Raw genomic sequence first — 21,458 nt, forward strand, 5'->3', positions numbered from 1 at the left:
ACCGACTGTAACATACAGTTAACAGGCCGACTGTAACATACAGTCAACAGACTGACTGTAGCATAACATACAGTTAACAGACCGACTGTAACATACAGTTAACAGACCGACTGTAACATACAGTTAACAGGCCGGCTGTAACATACAGTCAACAGACCGACTGTAACATACAGTTAACAGGTCGACTGTAACATACAGTCAACAGACTGACTGTAACATACAGTCAACAGACCGACTGTAACAAGGCCGACTGTAGAATACAGTCAACAGGCCGACTGTAACATACAGTTAACAGGTCGACTGTAACATACAGTTAAAAGGCCGACTGTAACATACAGTCAACAGACTGACTGTAACATACAGTTAAATGACCGACTGTAACATGCAGTTAACAAACCGACTGTAACATACAGTTAACAGACCGGCTGTAACATACAGTTAACAGGTCGACTGTAACATACAGTCAACAAACTGACTGTAACATACAGTCAACAGACCGACTGTAATATACAGTCAACAGACTGACTGTAACATACAGTTAACAGACCGACTGTAACATACAGTCAACAGACTAACTGTAACATACAGTTAAATGACCGACCGTAACATACAGTCAACAGACCGACTGTAACATACAGTTAACAGGTCGACTGTAACATACAGTCAACAGACCGACTGTAACATACAGTCAACAGACCGACTGTAACATGCAGTTAACAAACCGACTGTAACATACAGTTAACAGACCGACTGTAACATACAGTTAACAGACCGACTGTAACATAGTTAACAGGCCGACTGTAATATACAGTCAACAGACTGACTGTAACATACAGTTAACAGACTGACTGTAACATGCAGTTAACAGACCGACTGTAACATACAGTTAACAGACCGACTGTAACATAGTTAACAGGCCGACTGTAATATACAGTCAACAGACTGACTGTAACATACAGTTAACAGACTGACTGTAACATACAGTTAACAGACCGACTGTAACATACAGTTAACAGACCGACTGTAACATAGTTAACAGGCCGACTGTAATATACAGTCAACAGACTGACTGTAACATACAGTTAACAGACCGACTGTAACATACAGTTAACAGACCGACTGTAACATAGTTAACAGGCCGACTGTAATATACAGTCAACAGACTGACTGTAACATACAGTCAACAGACCGACTGTAACATGCAGTTAACAAACCGACTGTAACATACAGTTAACAGACCGACTGTAACATACAGTTAACAGACCGACTGTAACATAGTTAACAGGCCGACTGTAATATACAGTCAACAGACTGACTGTAACATACAGTTAACAGACTGACTGTAACATACACTTAAATGACCAACTGTAACATACAGTTAACAGGCCGACCGTAACATACAGTTAACAGGCCGACTGTAACATACAGTTAACAGACTGACTGTAACATACAGTCAACAGACCGACTGTAACATACAGTTAACAGACTGACTGTAGCATACAGTTTTCAGGTCGACTGTAACATGCAGTTAACAGACCGACCGTAACATACAGTTAACAGGTCGACTGTAACATACAGTCAACAGACCGACTGTAACATACAGTCAACAGACCGACTGTAACATGCAGTTAACAGACCGACTGTAACATACAGTTAACAGACCGACTGTAACATACAGTCAACAGACCAACTGTAACATACAGTCAACAGACCGACTGTAACATGCAGTTAACAGACCGACTGTAACATACAGTTAACAGACCGACTGTAACATACAGTTAACAGGCCGACTGTAATAACAGACTGTAACATATTGTGACGGGGTTCCTTACAGGACTTGTCTCCCAAACAATATAAGGCCTAGTTGAGGTTGATTGTTCAATAAAATGGTGTTCATTACACCGCTCCAAAATCCCAGTGGCGAACAAAACCTACTTGCAAGTTTGAAAAAAGGCACGAAAGAAAGTAGTGACAGAGCTGGTTCGAGGCTCGAGTCTTCCCGGAGCTCTTCACAGCTGCTTCCTCCAGCCAACACCAAGGCTTCATATCTACAGAAAACACTCAATTCTTCCAACACTCGGTTTCCTCTTCTCTTCGGTGCTGAGCCAGGGTATCTGAGGAGGCACTCCAGAGCCCAGAGCCCAGAGCCGGCAGACTGCCCTCCTCCCTGACCTGCAACATGAACAGGGACTCCTCCCACTCAGCTCACCACCACGTCCTGCTCCTTCCTTCAGGAGACATTTCAGGCAATAAAGACCAGAACAGTCTAAAGAACAGCCTCTACCCAAGAGCTGGCCTAGAAACACAGAAATGATCTGAACACAGGTTCTCTTCAAGTGCTGTACGTACACACAAACACAGATTTCCCATTTATATCACAGGACAAAGCACGTTTAGCCTACAAGTGCTATTTTAGTAAGGATGACGAGCTATGAACTGCATCACATGTATAAAGACAAAGTTCTCATAAATTGCTTTGCAATGTGCACTCAAAACTATATGAAAGAACATGAAAGCACACTAGATTGTGCTCTACAATGAATACAAAATGTCTGCAAATGATTCGTTTTGAACTGGCCTCTAATCGTGAAAAAAGGATTGAAAACAGAATCCGTGGAAACACAGCCCCAAAACACAGCCGGTTGTCGGCTGTGTTTTGGTGTTGTCTAGATTGGGGGTTTGGGATTGTTCTAGGTTGCGTGTGGTGCGTCGACAACACTGTTTTGTATTGTGACTTTGTACATAGGTTGTGCCCCCCCCCCCCCCCCCTGTTCTCCCTCTCTTTATCTCTCTCTCTCTTTCTGTCCCTGCTCTCTGAGCGTCTCCGTCCCGGTCCTGTCCTCAGCCATGCCGGATGCCAGCTTTAAATAAAGGCAGCAGCAGGAGGAGACTCAGTCTCGTCCTGCTGCTGACATTAAAATCTGTTCGGATAGTAAAAGGCTACAATCATACAATATTGCACGCCCCAGCTGCCGAACAGGACAAGGGAAAAAAAAAAAATTAAAAAAAAAATAATAATAAAGAGACCTTCTAGCCATGGTTCTGCCATGTGAAGTGTTGGTACCGTATTTTTTTTTTTTTTTCCCCTTGTCCTGTTCGGCAGCTGGGGCGTGCAGTATTGTATGATTGTAGCCTTTTACTATCCGAACAGATTTTAATGTCAGCAGCAGGACGAGACTGAATCTCCTCCTGCTGCTGCCTTTATTTAAAGCTGGCATCCGGCATGGCTGAGGACAGGACCGGGACGGAGACGCTCAGAGAGCGAGAGACAGAAAGAGAGAGAGATAAAGAGAGGGAGAACGGGGGGGGGGGGGGGGGGGGGGGGGGGGGGCACAACCTATGTACAAAGTCACAATACCAAACAGTGTTGTCGACGCACCACACGCAACCTAGAACAATCCCAAACCCCCAATCTAGACAACACCAAAACAGAGCCGACAACCAACACAGAGAATTACAGAACCAGACATACATTTTTTTTTTTTTTTTTTTTTTTGAACCATATTAGTGAACAGACCAGGCCACAAAAATAAAAGGAGGTGTAGGGGAGGAAGGAAATGCAAGGACACCACCAACCCTTTTTTTTTTTGTTTTTTTTTTTTTTTTGAATATAGCTAGTCATAACTAGTAGTAACTAGTAGTAACTAGTAGTAACTAGTAGTAAACTCGGGGCGTGCATCAAGAGAGGTCTGCTACAGATCACCATTAGTCTAACCACCACAAGAAGACAAGGTAACCCAGTATGTGAAGAGTGATTAAAGATCAACGTGATCATGTGAATATGATGGTGACAATGATGGTGATAGTGATCATGCATATATGACCTCTGACCTCTGAGAAGGCCAGAAGCAGGCCAGAGAGGCCCTCAGAGCCCAGACAGCCGGCGGTCATCACAGAGCCCGGATCCAAGCCGCCCCCCCAGGCAGACGCCCCCGCTCCGGTCCAGAAACGGGGCAGAGGAAAGCCCCGGCCGGGGACCCCGGCAGCCCCGGGGCCCGGGCCCCGCGGAGCCACGACCGGCAGGAGCCGGTCCGCCCTGGGCGGCAGAGCCGAGAGCCCAAGGCCCAAGAGCCCTGGAGCCAACCCCCCACCCAGGCGGAGGGCCATGACCCCCCCGGGAGAACCAGCCCACACGGGCGGCTACCCACCCCAGGCCAGTACCCCCCCCCAGCGCTCCGGCCACGCACCCCGAGATCCAGGGCATCACCCCCCCCCCCTCCCCCCCCCACCCCACGACCCCCATCCGGAACCCACCCCCCCGTCCACCGCCCGGCCCACCCCTCCTACCCCCTGTCCTCTCCCGCCTCACTCCCCCCCGCCCCAACCCAACACTCATACACACTCACTCATACTGACACACACACATGCACACACGCACACACACAACCACTCATCCCTAAACCAAACGCACACACACACACTCACATTCCAACACACTCACACACTCTCACGCACACGCTAACAAGCACACGCGCACACACACACACACACACCACACACACACACACACACACACACACACACACACACACACACACACACACACACACACACACAGTCAACCCGACCTCAAACACACTCACATTCCCGCGTCATCCAACTGTCATATCCTGTGGGAGACCCCCCCGGAAGGCAAGGGAACACCGGACCCCACATCCAGAACCCCCCGCCACCCACAACTGCCGCCCCCACCCCCCAAACCCCACCGCTGCAGACAGGTATGCACCCCCCAGAGCCAGCAAGCCCCCCAAACCACAGCCGCTCCAAACCCCCGGCCTGTGGGGAAAACAACAGCCCCCCCCCCCCCCCGTCTCGTGAGTGTTGATGGAGTATATGTTGTTTGCGATTAAAATTTGAGGGTCAGTAACCACACCGTGCCGCGAGTGAGGCCAAAGGAGCAGTCTCATCCACCTGAACAGCCCCCCCCCCCACCGACACGGTGCACCAAGACCCCCCGACGTGTGTGTTTGTATGTATTTGGTCGTGTTAGATGACTAAGTGCAATTAAGACTGAGAGGCGAGCCACCAAAGCGTGCAGTGATTGGGGCCACTTAGACGGCCCCCTCCACCCCCCCTCCACCCTCCACCCTCCACCACACCCTACCTGATAAGCCCGCCTCCCAAAGCCCTACGTGTGTGTGCATGAGAGCGGGGGGAGAGGGGGGTCTGGGGTCACCCAGGAGCCCCCCGATGAAGGACAGGGCCAGGAGCGCCACCCCCCCCCAGGACCAGGGCGGACAGCGACCATGGCCAGAGAGCCACCGACCCAAGAAGCACACACCCATCATGCATCAGGAGGAGTGAAGGTGAGGACAGACAGGGGGCAGCAGAAGGACCCAGACCCAGGGCCCACCGCCCCCAGGCCCACCGGGGCCCCCCCCACAGGACACCGCACTCTCTCATACATAGCTCCAATCGCCCACACATATACACACACGTACAGACACACATACATACTTACAGATACATACCCACACACACATACACACTTACACATACATAGTCACACACATACACATACATATCCAGATACACACCCACACACTCACATACACATACATAAATACCCACACATACAAAAACATATATACATACTCACACATACACACCCACACACATATACACATACACGTACACGCACCTTCCCCAACCCCCTAACCCCCACAGCCCACCACCCCCCTATCTACCCCCCCAACCACCCCACCCCATCCCCCACCACCCACCCACCTCCCCCGCCACCCCCCACCCCCAACCCATCCACCCCACCCCCCTGTCCCCCACCACCACAACCCCCCACCCCGATGCCCTGAATTCCGGGGCAGCAACCAGACACCAGGGCGCGCACCGACCCAGGCCGCGGCAGCACGCCCGAGCCGACCGGCCCCCCCAGCCAGGTCGACCCCCTCACCCTCACGGAAGGAGAGAGCCCCCAGGCACCAGGGCCCAGGGCCCCCAGCCACACCCGCCCCAGGACACCCCGGCCGCCCGGACATGAACTGGCACCCGCCGACCCCGGCCCCCCGGGGCCCCCGCCCCACCGCCGCCAAACAGCCCCAACAACCGGCGGCCCCCCCCACCCCCAATCCAAACCAAACACGAAGACAGCCCCCAGCGAAGCAGCCCAGATCCCGACCCCAAGACAGTGCCAACCACCCGCAGCCATCAGGCCCCCCCCACCAACAACCGACCCTCAAAGAGGAGAGGCCCCCCCCACCAACAACCGACCCTCAAAGAGGAGAGGCCCCCCCCCACCAACAACCGACCCTCAAAGAGGAGAGGCCCCCCCCACCAACCACCGACCCTCAAAGAGGAGAGGCCCCCCCACCAACAACCGACCCTCAAAGAGGAGAGGCCCCCCCCACCAACAACCGACCCCCAGAGAGGAGAGGCCCTCATCTTCCCCTGACATGAAGTGTAGAGCTGATCACAGGGGACCAGAGGGAACCAGATTCAGCTGATTGATCCTCTGAACAGACAGACATCGTCTCCAAGCTGATATGATCTAATAGAAGATTCTTAATCTGCCTGTTACTCAGATTATTTCTGGATTTCCAATTTACAAGGATAGTTTTCTTTGGTACCGTATTTTGTTGCAGAAGGAGACTTCGGTGTCGAACTGGTGAAGCGCCAGCAGCAGGATGCGCTCAGTGTGCAGTCCCAGAGCGGGGGCCATCACCTTCACATCTGACCTGGTCAACAGGCTGGAGAAGGTCGTGACCTGTACAGACGCCGCCGAGCAGACAGCTGGTCAACATCTCCTCAGAAGAACATCACAGGTTTGAGAACAGTCTGGTTCCTCACCTCCAAAAACCTGCTGGAGCCCCGGTGCCTGCTCAGGTCGTCTTCCAGAAAGTCCCGCAGTGAGTGGTGATGCTGCTGCTGGAAGTAGATTCTCTGGAGTTTCTCCCTCTCCTGGTTTGCTAAATCTGAACACTTGAGCCTCACCATGGCGTCGGGGGTTGCACAATTCAGCAGTAGACACTTAGCTAAATCTAAAACGTCCTCTTCTTCAGTAGGGAAAGTTCCATTTTCTGTCTCCATCAACTCCTCACTTTTTGACAAGAACTGACTTCCTTCACATGTCTCAGTAGATTCCTGATCTTCTCCAGGGATCTCCACATCCGTCGCCCTGCTCACTTCTCTCCCTCTGCTGGAGTCAAGCTCTTGGTTTGGGCTGTTCTGCTCTCCGATGGGATCGACTCCAACTTGCTTTTTCTTGAGAGCTTGCAGGAGAGCACTGGCACAAGCATCGCCATGAAAACCAACAAAAATGTCACAGGGCCTGAAGTCTGGTGCGGCCTGGCCCGAGAACTCTTTCACCCACTCTCTGAGTTTGTGGAGAACTCTGTGCTGCCAGGTTTCCAAGTCTGTACTCCGGTCCAATCGGTGCTTTTCCAGCCTGTTGATGAGAGGCACTGGGAAGTGCTGGTAGACCTTCTTCTGGTCCTCCACCACTATCAGCCGGAAGTCTGTGTGAACGCGGCATTTCACTCTGTGGGAGCCGAGGCCCAGATCGACGTACTGCTGCTTACTGAGGTAAACGTAGTACTGGTTCAAGGCGTCATACAGGCTTTCATAAAGACTCTGCATGTTGAGCAGGATTACTGTGCGTCCGGTCTCCATGCAGGTTTTCACTCTGTTCACACTGCGGCAGATCTGAGCGTATTCCTGGTCCCTGGGGAAGCCTGAACCAAAGATGATTTCAGGAGGTGGGTGTTCACCTCCGGCAAAGACTTGCTGCTGAAGGATATGGAGAGCCGCACTGTTTGTTGTGAGCAGAAGGAGGTAACGATTTTCCTCCTCCCTGCCACGGGCAACGTTCTTCTTCACCATCTGCAAGGTGCTCGGTCTGGGGATTTCTGCAAGGTCCTGGAAAACCTCTTGGAAAAAAATGACAGGATCAAATCCTTCTGGCTGTCCGCTGAAGTTACGCAGGATGGCTTCTACCAATTGCTCTCCAGTTGGCTCCCGTTGTGAGGATTTGACCACAGCAAAGAGCATTTTAATGAGGCTGTAGTAATCTCTCAGACCAAAGAACTGATTTTTTGAGGTCTCTTCACATATTCTGAGAAAGGCCTTTGCCAAAGGTGGGAAGAGGTGTTTGATCTTCAGGAGGATTTGAGAAGAAGAGGAACAAATCCCTTTAGCAGTTTCCACCAGTTCTTCCTCGCTTGGGTCCCATCTGGACACAAATATCCCTCTGTTCATCTTGGCAGGGTCCAGAGCCCAGTTGGAGATACCAACGAAGCCGACCTTCATGTGTGGGTCTGGTGCATCGCTGTCGATGCAGCCATCCTCCAAGAGAGGGTGGAGGGTTTTCAGCGGCATCTGGCGGGAATCTTCTGCCAGGCCGACCTCGTCAAGCACCACCACTGACACAAACTCGTCCAGGTTTTTGTCCTTTTGGAATCGAGCGCAGCTCCTGAAGGTCCCGATGATGCCCTCTGGACTGGAGTGAGGGCTGCACTGGAAGGACACCATGTGAACCTGTTTGAGGGTCTTGAACAGGTCGCAGTGGGAGCTCTGGCCCTGCATGGCATCTGCTACCACAGTTTTGGCAAGTGACTTGGAGCTGCCCGGTTTCCCAACCAGAAAGAGCGGGATCCTGAGCTCAATGCAAACCACCATGAGAAACACATTCTCCTTGAGGGCTTCGTTTTTAGCAATGGTCTGTCTGGTCTGAATGTTCTGAAGGAAGAAGTCCTGACAGGAAGAAATCTCTCCCTGCAGCACGTCTGGAGAAGAGAGGGGATGTGGAAAGTACTGACCGATTTCAGTCAGGTACTCCTGTTTGGTGGCCAGAGACGGGTAGTAGCAGACTCCAACAGCGAGAACCAAGCACTTCAGAGTTCTGTGATCCTCGCTGAGATGAGCGTTGTTGTGAAAAAAGAGCGGGCTGTGCTGATAAAACCAGATTAGGACTCTCATCGACCTCTCCACGTCTCTCAGACTCACAAAGCTGCACTCATCTTTGCGACTCCGCATGTATTTCTGGGAAGCTGCCAGCACATTTGAAAAGATGCTCCTGCAGGCTGCTGGGAAATGATGGTCCCCCACTGTCTTCTGGACAATCTGCCTGATGTAGGACAGCTCGGTTGAATCGCTCAGCTGGCCAAAGTCAAACACCAAGGAGGCCGTGCTCGGAGGCAGAGGGTGGACTCTGTAGACCAGCTGCCTCAGAGGGACTTTGCCGAGCCGGTCCGTGGTTTCGTCCGCCCTCACCCTGTACCCCAAACCTGCACGTTCAAGACGCTCCACCATTTCAGGTGAGTGCTTCCTGTACGGATTGCAGGCAGCTATAACCTTTAATCCGCTGTTTCCCCTCAGTGGTTCCCCTTCCACGGTCTGGTCACACAGGATCTCCTTGATGGCCAAAATGGCGTCGCTGGTGTTAGCCTCATCAAAGAATAAAATGGTCTCCAGCTGATGCTCTGCGAGGTTCCTTTCAGCCAGCCTCTCGGCCTCTCGCACCTTTCTGTAGATCATGTCAGCTGTAGTTCCTCCATGGACCTTGACCAGCACCATGTTTTCAACCGCTTTTCCTTCTCTCTGGAGTGAACAAAGGAAGCGCACTAGCCTGGTTTTTCCACATCCGGTTTCTCCCATGATGACCACAGGAATCCCACATCTGAATCTCATGTGTATGGCCAGCATCTTCATCACATTGTCAGCTGTCAGCTCGTATGTCGGGTCTGGATCAAACTCTCTGTCCATGACGCCTTTCCTGGCACCGACCACACAGGAAATCCTTCTGATTTTCTCCGTCCGCGGAAGCTGGTCAAAGTCTTCTGACAGAGAAATCCTCTGGCGCTGCAAACCTTCAAAAAGCTGGTGTGACATGACGCTGGAGATCAGGACCTCGCCGCTATGGGGATCAACTGCATCGGGCGCGTTCCGCCGGCCGCACGGTTCCACGTTGAAGCCGAGGAAAGACATGGAGGAGTGGTCTGCGTTGAAGAAGATGTACGGGTGGGCCTGGCTCTCCCAGCGCTTTCGGACGGTCAGGTGGGACAGGAGGTCTTCTTCCTCGCTGCTGTCCACCTGCAGCACGGGACTCTGGTCTGAAGAGTTCAGAGAGGGAGAGGCGAAATCTCTCGCCATGAGAATCATGAACTTCACTATGAAGCTCTTGAAACCTGGAAGCTGGTCGGTCAGAAAATCTGGATCACAAAAAACTGAGTTCTCGCAGTCCTTCAGCTGCACATTGAGGAACCAGGAGAAGTTCTTCAGTTCGGCCCAAGAGGGATCGTTCATTCCAGAAAATGACAAGAAGAGACCGAGACAGTCACAAGGGTCTGTGCTCACGGATCCTTCCTGGAATTTGAAATGGTCCAGGTTCCGATTCTGCCGGTACATCTTCAGGTACTGATAAGGTCTTTGAATCCCTTCACTGCAGAACTCCTGTTCGTCCATGAGGGGATCCAACGTCTTTCTGTCCCACTTCCTTCCACTGCTCAGCAGCTGCTTCACCTCTCTGGGAGATCGGCAGTGAATCGTGGGAAGAATGTCCAGAAGTCCAAGTTTCCACTGTGTGAGCAAAGTTAAAGGAAGAATGACACCAAATGAAACACGTGAGGAATGGCGTTTGTGTTTGAACAAATGTGTTTCTGACATTTGACAGCAGTAGAAATACCCTCAATGGAATTATTGTACCCTGAACTTTTAATTCCTTCTAACTCAAAATACAAGAACTTAATTAATCAATGTACTTCATGCATTTTTACAGAAATGTCAAACTTTTGCACACTGAGGCTGTTCCTGGTCAAATCTGTGGACCCAGTTGTGAGTCTGGACTCAACATCCACACTGAAAACAGCTTGACAGCTGGGAGATGTACGTACCTCCTGCGGCCGCCCGGGACCGGCTGCACGCGGCTTCAGGACTTCCACAACAATCAGGTGAGCCTCGCTCCTTCTCCACAGCACGCCACGGCTGTCGCTCAAACAACCCAGAACCAGCACCCGGAACAGGAGCTCCTCCAGGCCCGGGCCGACCTGACGGACGCAGCGTGAGACGGAGCGTGAACACAAACCTCCGGACGGAGCGGCGTGCCGAGGAGACGGCGCCACGCTTACCCCCGCGGCGTCGATGTGCAGCAGGACGGGATCCTGCTCCCTCAGCCCCGACAGCCTCTCCGACAAGGTCCTCATCAGAGAGTCCGCATCCACACAGGGCCGGATCAGCCGGATCCGGACCAGCTGTGCTCCGGGAGACGCCAGCTGGAGCTTCTCAAACAGACGAGCCACGAACAGAGATTTCCCTGGAGACACCGAGAGGTTTGATGCTGTGAGTGCTCCACAGGAATCGCTTCTCAGTGCACAAAGCAGCAGTTTAAATCCATACAAACATGACCATTTAATCCGCCGGAGGACAAATACACCGCATTGTGAACAGCAGAGGGAAAAGTCGAGTTTTGAGCGCTTCCCGTCCGTCATTACTTCCCCACGTGGTTTGCGGTCGTCCACCAGGTGCAGGAGATCAGGGTCGGAGAGCAGCACCGGTTCTACAGCAGCTTCGGGGAAAACAGTCGTTGCAGAGGACGGCTAAGCTCCGGCTGCGTGTTGCGGCTGCGTGTTGCGGCTGCGTGTTGCGGCTGCGTGTTGCGGCTGCGTGTTGAGGCTGCGTGTTGCGGCTGCGTGTTGAGGCTGCGTGTTGCGGCTGCGTGTTGCGGCTGCGTGTTGAGGCTGCGTGTTGCGGCTGCGTGTTGAGGCTGCGTGTTGCGGCTGCGTGTTGCGGCTGCGTGTTGAGGCTGCGTGTTGCGGCTGCGTGTTGCGGCTGCGTGTTGCGGCTGCGTGTTGCCGCTGCGTGTTGCGGCTGCGTGTTGCGGCTGCGTGTTGCGGCTGCGTGTTGCGGCTGCGTGTTGCGGCTGCGTGTTGCGGCTGCGTGTTGAGGCTGCGTGTTGCGGCTGCGTGTTGCGGCTGCGTGTTGAGGCTGCGTGTTGCGGCTGCGTGTTGCGGCTGCGTGTTGCGGCATGCAGCTTGAAAGTGCAGCTTGGCCGCTGTGGCTTCATAAAGAGAGGAACGCTCCAGGTCAGTGCTACTCAGAGCGGCTGTCTGTCTCTGCTGGGTCCGCCACAAGCTCCAGGGTTAGCATCGGCACCCAGCATGCACCGGGACACGGCTCACAAAGCTGCGCTCAGCACCCAGCATGCACCGGGACACGGCTCACAAAGCTGTGCTCAGCACCCAGCATGCACTGCAGCGCATTTCACACAGCGATATGAATCAGAGGTGTGGCGGCATTTGGCTTTCCAAAACTGGAAAATGAAAATTGTGAGAAAATAAGTGACGAGGCCAAAAAAATCGAAAGTTTGCCGGCTTGATCCCCCTATGTGTCCACATGTCGAAGTGTCCTTGAGCAAAACGCTGAAGCCCAAAGTGGTCCGGTGGACGGACTGAGCTCCTGCGCCGGGTGTGAACCAGGCGCTAACCTCTGCCGCTGAAACCTGAAGAGAACGCTGAGGTGCAGAAAAAGCTGTACCAGCAGGGACAGTCCAGCAGGGGGCGATGATGCTGGTTCCAAAAAGAGCCCGGGTTTCATTAGGACCATTCAAAACGCCGATTTTCAGATTGTGAATAAACATAAAGCTCCTGGTTCCAGAGCAGGTTCTGGTCTCTGTCTCTGGTTCACATCAATCATCTCTTGATTTGATTTTAGGAGGTAAAGTTTAGCATAAATCAGCCAATCACAGCGCCTCCTACTGTGGTCATGTGACAGGCTGGACCAATCACAGTTCCATCTGGTATCAAATGTTCAATAAGGAGACGTCCTGCTGAAATCCAGGCTACAAGGCTGCTATGGGGGACGTGTCCACGGTTTATCTACAGGCAGTGAGCTGAAGCGGGGACAGCTGGACACCAGTGAAGTCCACCGTTCCATTTCAAGCAGCGCGTCCCACGTTTCAGAGACTTGTGAGACTTGGGCGACAGCTGGATGGGGACAGCTGAATGGAGGACAGATGGATGGGGGACAGATGGATGGGGGACAGCTGAATGGGGGACAGATGGATGGGGGACAAATGGATGGGGACAGCTGAAAGGGGGACAGATGGATAGGGGACAGCTGAATGGGGGACAGATGGATGGGGGACAGATGGATGGGGACAGATGGATGGGGGACAAATGTATGGGGACAGCTGGATGGGGGACAGATGGATGGGGGACAGCTGAATGGGGGACAGATGGATGGGGGACAGATGGATGGGGGACAGATGGATGGGGACAGCTGGATGGGGGAAAGATGGATGGGGGACAGATGGATGGGGGACAGATGGATGGGGACAGCTGGATGGGGGACAAATGGATGGGGACAGCTGAATGGGGGACAGATGGATGGGGGACAAATGGATGGGGACAGCTGAATGGGGGACAGATGGATAGGGGACAGATGGATGGGGACAGATGGATGGGGACAGATGGATGGGGACAGATGGATGGGGGACAAATGTATGGGGACAGATGGATGGGGGACAGATGGATGGGGGACAGCTGAATGGGGGACAGATGGATGGGGGACAGCTGGATGGGGGAAAGATGGATGGGGGACAGATGGATGGGGGACAAATGGATGGGGACAGCTGGATGGGGGAAAGATGGATGGGGGACAGATGGATGGGGGACAAATGGATGGGGACAGCTGGATGGGGGACAGATGGATGGGGACAGCTGGATGGGGGACAGATGGATGGGGACAGATGGATGGGGGACAAATGGATGGGGACAGCTGGATGGGGGACAGATGGATGGGGACAGCTGAATGGGGGACAGATGGATGGGGGACAGCTGGATGGGGGACAGATGGATGGGGGACAGATGGATGGGGACAGATGGATGAGGGACAGCTGGATGGGGACAGATGGATGGGGGACAGCTGGATGGGGACAGCTGAATGGGGGACAGATGGATGGGGACAGCTGAATGGGGGACAGATGGATGGGGGACAGATGGATGGGGACAGATGGATGGGGGACAGCTGGATGGGGACAGATGGATGGGGGACAGATGGATGGGGGACAGATGGATGGGGACAGCTGGATGGGGGACAGATGGATGGGGGACAGCTGGATGGGGACAGCTGGATGGGGACAGATGGATGGGGGACAGCTGGATGGGGACAGATGGATGGGGGACAGCTGGATGGGGACAGATGGATGGGGGACAGATGGATGGGGGACAGATGGATGGGGGACAGCTGGATGGGGACAGATGGATGGGGACAGCTGGATGGGGACAGATGGATGGGGGACAGCTGGATGGGGACAGATGGATGGGGGACAGCTGGATGGGGACAGATGGATGGGGGACAGATGGATGGGGACAGATGGATGGGGGACAGCTGGGGAACGAAATGGACTGATGTTTTGTGGGAACTGCTCCACCTGAGAAACGTGGTCGCCGCCGTCTTTACCCAGGAGCTCCAGGAAGCCGGGGACGGGCGGGGACGGGCGGGGACGGGCGGGGACGGGGACGGGCGGGGACGGCCGGGGACGGGCGGGGACGGGCGGGGACGGCCGGGGACGGGGACGGGCGGGGGACGGGGACGGGCGGGGGACGGGCGGGGACGGGCGGGGACGGCCGGGGACGGGGACGGGCGGGGACGGGGACGGGCGGGGACGGCCTGGTAAACAGAAGAGCTCCAGCTGACGGACTGTTGCTTTTCATGAATCCCTCGTCTTTTCGGTGGATTGTTAATTTGGGGAGAATGACTCGTGTCCCTCGACTTGTTGACATGTGTCTCTGGACACCGATGTGGACACAGGAACCACCGTCAGAGTCATCTTCAGGTGTTTTCCTGGCGAGCCTGCGGCGGGAGGCCGCCTCCTCTCCAGAACTATCTGGAAGCTGTTCTGAGTTCAACGGTTAAAGAAGGTTGAATTCGGCCATTTTCAGTAAATCGGCGCTGGACGACCTGCGTCTTCACCCTCTGGGTTCTCCACTGGGTTTTGGTACCTGTCCCTGACCTGTAGGACCAGGGACCAGACCCTCTGGCTCACTGGGCTGAAGTCCAACACGGAGGATCAGCTGTGGAGCTATAAACCCAGCCCAGACCGCCGCCTGTCACCACGGCAACGCCAGGGAGGAGGAGGGTCCGGCCTGTAGTATGAGAACTATCGGCAGCTGGTAAGAACCTGTTTCTTCCAGCTTCACATCGCTGAGCTCAGACCCAGGGGCTGTGGTGGAAACCGCGTACTGACCTAGTACTCACTCACTTACTGAGTATGCAGTGTACACCGGCAGTATGCGATCTGTGAGTATGCGAGAAGTTCCCGATGCATACTGCATTCACCAGAACTGTTGAGTATACGTGGTGTGTTCACTACTCACACTGACATTACCCAAGATGCAACGCGACGGACAGCGGGAGAGCGGGAGCCGATGAGCACGGAGCAGCAGCAGCAGCATCATGATGGATTCTTTATTTGAATAAACTTTATTCAGTTGACAGTGACTGTTTGTTACTGATGTACATCTACCAAGCTGAGTATGGCTCAGACAGGATTTCCCCTCCAGTGTTTGAGCCAGGCGGGATGTTCTGTTAGAGATTTCTGATTGGATTGACGCCGATTAAAAATAGTTAAAAAAACAAAAAAACACATCTGACAACAAGTCCATGCTGAAAGCGACCATGATGTCCCGAAGACGGCGAGCCGATCTTCGTTGAAGAGCTGAAAAAACTCTCCGTGGGTAAGGCGTCGTCACTGGTCCGTTAGCGGGACACCGGTCCGAACGGCGACGTTAAGCCAGACGTATCGCTGAAAGCTTGGCTTCTTAGTCCGATAAGGTTCATTAGGCCTTTTGTTGTATTCATGGTTTGGATTCGTATACACAGGCCATTCCTACTGCACCCAGTAGGAAGCTGGCGCCAAAACCTGTATAAATCAGCCGACCAGACAACATCACGTGACACTTCTGAGGAAGGCTGCAGCTTGGCAGCCGAAACATGTCAAGGTAGGCAAAATAACCTCTGGCCTGTGTATACGAATCCAAACCATGAAGCTTGGCTTCCTGTTTTCAAAGTAAAAGCACAGATTTATCACTGAGGTTTTGTGCATGAGAAAGGGGAAGGGGGGTTTATTTTTCAGAAAATAACCGGGAGTGCGTTGCTCACTGCGGCTGGCTCACATTTCTCCAAATTCGTCTGAACAGAATCCTAAACGGCTGGAATTCAGACAAACAAACGACACACTCGCTCTGAACCAGCACTCTGTCGCCGAACGAAAACAATCTGGATGAAGTTCTACGTTTGAGGAGTTTAGAGCTGAAGTGAAATCAGCTTCAGCAGGTCGATTTCGGCTCGGGGAGGAGTGCAATGCATTGTGGGTTATTGTGTAGTATGCTGTAGTGTAAAGGCTTTGCATACTGTCTGATGGACTGAGTATGCAGGATGCAGGATGGACGGTATGGGTATGGGAGTATGCAGTATGCAGGATGCAGGATGGACGGTATGGGTATGGGAGTATGCAGTAGGCAGGATGCAGGATGGACGGTATGGGTATGGGAGTATGCAGTATGCAGGATGCAGGATGGACGGTATGGGTATGGGAGTATGCAGTAGGCAGGATGCGGTTTCCAACACGGCCCATGGTGTCAAAAAACGAGCTAGAAATGATCATTCATGCATTCATCTCCTCACTCTGGACGACTGCAGCAGCCTGTTCACTGCCTCCACCAGAAAGAGCTGCTGGTCTCCAGAACGTCCAGAACCCAGCTGCCAGGCTGCTGACCAGCGCCACCTGGAGGTCCCACATCACACCCCTGTTAAAATCCCTCCACCAGCTCCCTGATCTGTTCCGGGTCCAGTTTAAAATCCTGGTGCTGACCTTCCGAGCCTGAGGTCCGCTGATCAGGACCTGCCGAGAACCCCCCGGACTCACTTTAAAACCAGGGGAGACCGCTCCCTCACGTCCACCGCGCCTCGCCTCTGGAACCAGCTCCCCCTAGACCTGCTCCCTGGACTCAGCGGAGGCCTTCAAAAAACATGTGAAACCCCTCTGTTCCAGAAGGTTCCTTCCAGACCTCTGACAGAACGAGTCTGGCGGTTCCAGGTCCTTGTGTCAGAGCAACCTCGTCTCTATGTGCTACTTGATCTTTTCAATGTTCCTTTTCTTTATATTTAGTTTTTTGTTGTGAAGCACTTTGTGACTCTGGTCTGTGAAAAGCGCCACAGAAATACATTTTACTTACTTACTTACTGTAACTACATTACAACATTAGAAGTATTGTATTAATATGTTAGAAACCCAGAGACTGTGCTGAGCTGCTGCTTTATCTGAACGGGAGACTATTGCTGCGTTCCCACCGGACGCCGCCAGCGTCACGGCGTTGCTTTTACATTCACGGTCTCTGCTGGACGAGCTTCAACGGACCGAACGCGTCAGCCGCTTTTCCAGCGTTGGCGACGCGCGTCACACTCGTCACGCGTTGCAGGCGTCAACGCCTGAAGTTGGGAAAATTGAACTTTGGAAGCGTCAACGCGGAGCGTCATCCAATCACAGACGAGCGCTCTGAGCGCCGATGCGGGCCAGAAGGTCGTCAAACCGGGCCGGGAGCGGCGGAAGTCCCGCTGAGAGCGAACCTCGTCCTCACGCAGCTCCTGGAGCAAACGGTGACATTCGCCAAATTGCGAACGGCGCTGCAGGACGGGATGAACCCAAAGACGTCGCGCAGGCGCCTGACCACGCCGTTTCCTGGCTTCCTTTATTAAATAAAGCCGAGCCAGTGTCTCCATGGGATCCGCCACTGTCAGCATGAAGACAGGACACAGAAGCTCCTCCCACTCCCGCGCGTCGCCAGCGTTGCGAGCGTCGTGTGTGATGAACACGTGTCGAATTCCACACTCTACACGCGTCGTTTGAGTCGTCAGTGACGCCCGTGAAGCAACGCGTCCGGTGGGAACGCACCATAAGAGGAACTCAAAGCTTCATCAGCTGAACTTTGACCTTCTGTCCACATGTCAGCTCTGATTTGACCCGAAGCACAAAGATTCTGAGTGTGGATTTAAACGGTGCAGCTGGGGTTATCTCCCCCATGATGGAGCTCCTCCACCCTCCTGGACCGGGTACCAGACGGAGGAGGAACCATGTCGCCCCCTGCTGGACAAAAGCTAATCAAACCATTTTCCAGCCGCTTGGAAACGTCAAGCTGGAATGAAGCGTTTTCAGATGTGGAAGTGGAGAAAAGCTCCTTTAAAACTCGCTAAACGAATTTCGCCACTGGCTCCCGGAGCGGCGTGAGGTTGAGGTTCGCTTTCGGCGGGACTTCCGCCCCTCACTGAGCAGCTGGACTTCTCTCTCACTGCTGAACAGAAACAAGGTTTCCGTTCTGGAGACGTTTGAGCTGCGCTCTGCAGGGCTTGACCAGGGGAAGGCAGCACCATCAGAGGCCTGCCGAGACGGGCGGAGGCGGGTTCTCACCGACTGCGGGGCGGGCGGAGGACACCGTCCAGACGGACAGCCCGTCGGGAGAGACGGCCGCCACGGCGTCGGCGGAGCGCTCCCTCTGGGTGAAGTGGCGACGGAGGTACGTCCTGGCGGCGTCTGCCGCCGCGCTCAGGCTCGCCGGCACTTTGGCGCCGCTGAAGAAGGACGGCACGTATCTGTGCTGGTGCCCGACGGGGCTGAGCAGCACCAGGCGGTAGCGGGGGCCGGCGCCGGCCTCCAGGCTCTGGAACAGCTCCCCCAGGGCCACGCCCACCTCGTACCCCAGCAGCCCCGGGTTCAGCAGGCAGAAGACGCGGCCCGGGTCCGGGCTCAGGGCCCTGCGGAGGAAGACCTCCACCTCCTCCCGGCCCGTGTCCTCCGTGCAGACCAGAAGCTCGTCGGCGGACGGCGGCGGCTGCTCCGGACTCTCCATGTAGACGCGCAGCGCCGCGGTGAAAACCTCCGCCGCCGCACACACACAACCAGGTTGGGCGCCCCTTCCCGCAGAACCAGAGGAAAGGTCCTCTGGACCTGCTGCCGGTTGAGTTCAGAGAGGCTGCCGAGGAAGACGGCCAGGGCCGGGAGGTCCAGGGCCTCGCGGAGGTACCGGGACATGTTGTCCTCGAAGCGTCTCCACAGATCCTCCAGACCGTCCTCCACACACTCCGCCTCCGGCTCCTCTTCGTCCTCCGATGAAAACTCCATCAGGTCAGGAGCTTCCTGCACGCCGTCCTCGGCTGAGCGCCGGAGCCGGACGTCCTCCCCCGGACCTCCCGTCCCGCCGCCGCTCCACCGTCCGGCGGTAGGCCTCTCTGATGTCCCGGAGCGTGCACCGAGGCTTGACGGGAAACAGCAAGTCGAAGAGCTGCCGAGGCGCCGGCGCCTGCCGCTCACACACTTTATGAAATCCACCACACAAGTACAGCATCTGCTCGGAGGTGTAGTGGTTCAGCAGGGGACGGGCGGAGCGCAGCTCGCCGACGAAGGAGCACCACCCGCGGTGGCAGCGGTCCAGGGACCGGGCCAGCCGGCCGAGCCGCTCCGCCACGGCGCCGTCGAACAGGAGGGTCCGGCCCTGCAGGGACCCGAAGGTGGCTGTGATGCAGGGCTGCTGCCGGGCGCAGCACGCCACCGTGGCTCGCCACTCCCGGAACAGCATGTTGCCAGACGTGTGCATCTGGAGGAGGAGGCCGCCGAGTCTCTGGACTCCCTCGAATATCTGCAGCACAGCAGGACAAAAGACGGTTCATGAAGTTACGAGGGGAACTCAGCTGGTGGAGTCTCCACAGAAACAACACAATCACGGTCGGAAGTACTGATGTCAGAGGAGGAAGACGCTCTGTAGTCTGATGAAGAGGAGGAAGATGCTCTATAGTCTGATGAAGAGGAGGAAGATGCTCTATAGTCTGATGAAGAGGAGGAAGATGCTCTATAGTCTGATGAAGAGGAGGAAGATGCTCTATAGTCTGATGTCAGAGGAGGAAGACGCTCTGTAGTCTGATGTCAGAGGAGGAAGACGCTCTATAGTCTGATGTCAGAGGAGGAAGACGCTCTGTAGTCTGATGTCAGAGGAGGAAGATGCTCTATAGTCTGATGTCAGAGGAGGAGATGCTCTATAGTCTGATGTCAGAGGAGGAAGACAGCTCTATAGTCTGATGTCAGAGGAGGAAGATGCTCTGTAGTCTGATGTCAGAGGAGGAAGATGCTCTGTAGTCTGATGTCAGATGAGGAAGATGCTCTGTAGTCTGATGAAGAGGAGGAAGATGCTCTATAGTCTGATGAAGAGGAGGAAGATGCTCTATAGTCTGATGAAGAGGAGGAAGATGCTCTATAGTCTGATGAAGAGGAGGAAGATGCTCTATAGTCTGATGAAGAGGAGGAAGATGCTCTATAGTCTGATGAAGAGGAGGAAGATGCTCTATAGTCTGATGTCAGAGAGAGGAAGACGCTCTGTAGTCTGATGTCAGAGGAGGAAGACGCTCTATAGTCTGATGTGAGAGGAGGAAGACGCTCTGTAGTCTGATGTCAGAGGAGGAAGATGCTCTATAGTCTGATGTCAGAGGAGGAAGATGCTCTATAGTCTGATGTCAGAGGAGGAAGACCTCTATAGTCTGATGTCAGAGGAGGAAGATGCTCTGTAGTCTGATGTCAGAGGAGGAAGATGCTCTGTAGTCTGATGTCAGAGGAGGAAGATGCTCTGTAGTCTGATGTCAGAGGAGGAAGACGCTCTGTAGTCTGATGTCAGAGGAGAAGATGCTCTGTAGTCTGATTGTCAGAGGAGGAAGATGCTCTGTAGTCTGATGTCAGAGGAGGAAGATGCTCTATAGTCCTGATTCAGAGGAGGAAGATGCTCTGTAGTCTGATGTCAGAGGAGGAAGACGCTCTGTAGTCTGATGTCAGAGGAGGAAGATGCCTCTGTAGTCTGATGTCAGAGGAGGAAGATGCTCTATAGTCTGATGTCAGCGAGGAAGATGCTCTATAGTCTGATGTCAGAGGAGAAGATGCTCTATAGTCTGATGTCAGAGGAGGAAGAACGCTCTATAGTTCTGATGTCAGAGGAGGAAGACGCTCTATAGTCTGATGTCAGAGGAGGAAGACGCTCTATAGTTTGATATCAGAGGAGGAAGATGCTCTATAGTCTGATGTCAGAGGAGGAAGACGCTCTATAGTCTGATGTCAGAGGAGGAAGACGCTCTATAGTTCTGATGTCAGAGGAGGAAGACGCTCTATAGTCTGATGTCAGAGGAGGAAGACGCTCTATAGTCTGATGTCAGAGGAGGAAGACGCTCTATAGTCTGATGTCAGAGGAGGAAGACGCTCTATAGTCTGATGTCAGATGAGGAAGAGCCTCTATAGTCTGATGTCAGAGGGAGGAAGAATGCTCTGTAGTCTGATGTCAGAGGAGGAAGATGCTCTGTAGTCTGATGTCAGAGGAGGAAGATGCTCTGTAGTCTGATGTCAGAGGAGGAGACGCTCTATAGTCCTGATGTCAGAGGAGGAAGACGCTCTATAGTCTGATGTCAGAGGAGGAAGACGCTCT

At 53.9% G+C, this 21,458-nt stretch overlaps 1 protein-coding gene across 1 annotated transcript in view; it reads right to left on the reverse strand.

Annotated features, from left to right (window-relative positions):
* Nucleotides 1–21,458, reverse strand: part of rnf213b (ring finger protein 213b) — a 127,547-nt gene that overhangs the window by 42,640 nt on the left and 63,449 nt on the right. The window contains exons 23-26 of the mRNA XM_030087589.1: nt 11,076–11,260; nt 10,842–10,994; nt 6,802–10,527; nt 6,582–6,718 (exon numbers count right to left, since the gene is read on the reverse strand). Of these exons, the coding sequence (XP_029943449.1) occupies nt 6,582–6,718; nt 6,802–10,527; nt 10,842–10,994; nt 11,076–11,260 (4,201 nt within the window). The remainder of the gene's footprint in view (nt 1–6,581; nt 6,719–6,801; nt 10,528–10,841; nt 10,995–11,075; nt 11,261–21,458) is intronic.

This window comes from Salarias fasciatus, unplaced genomic scaffold, assembly GCF_902148845.1.
Source record: "Salarias fasciatus unplaced genomic scaffold, fSalaFa1.1, whole genome shotgun sequence".
Taxonomy (NCBI): domain Eukaryota; kingdom Metazoa; phylum Chordata; class Actinopteri; order Blenniiformes; family Blenniidae; genus Salarias; species Salarias fasciatus.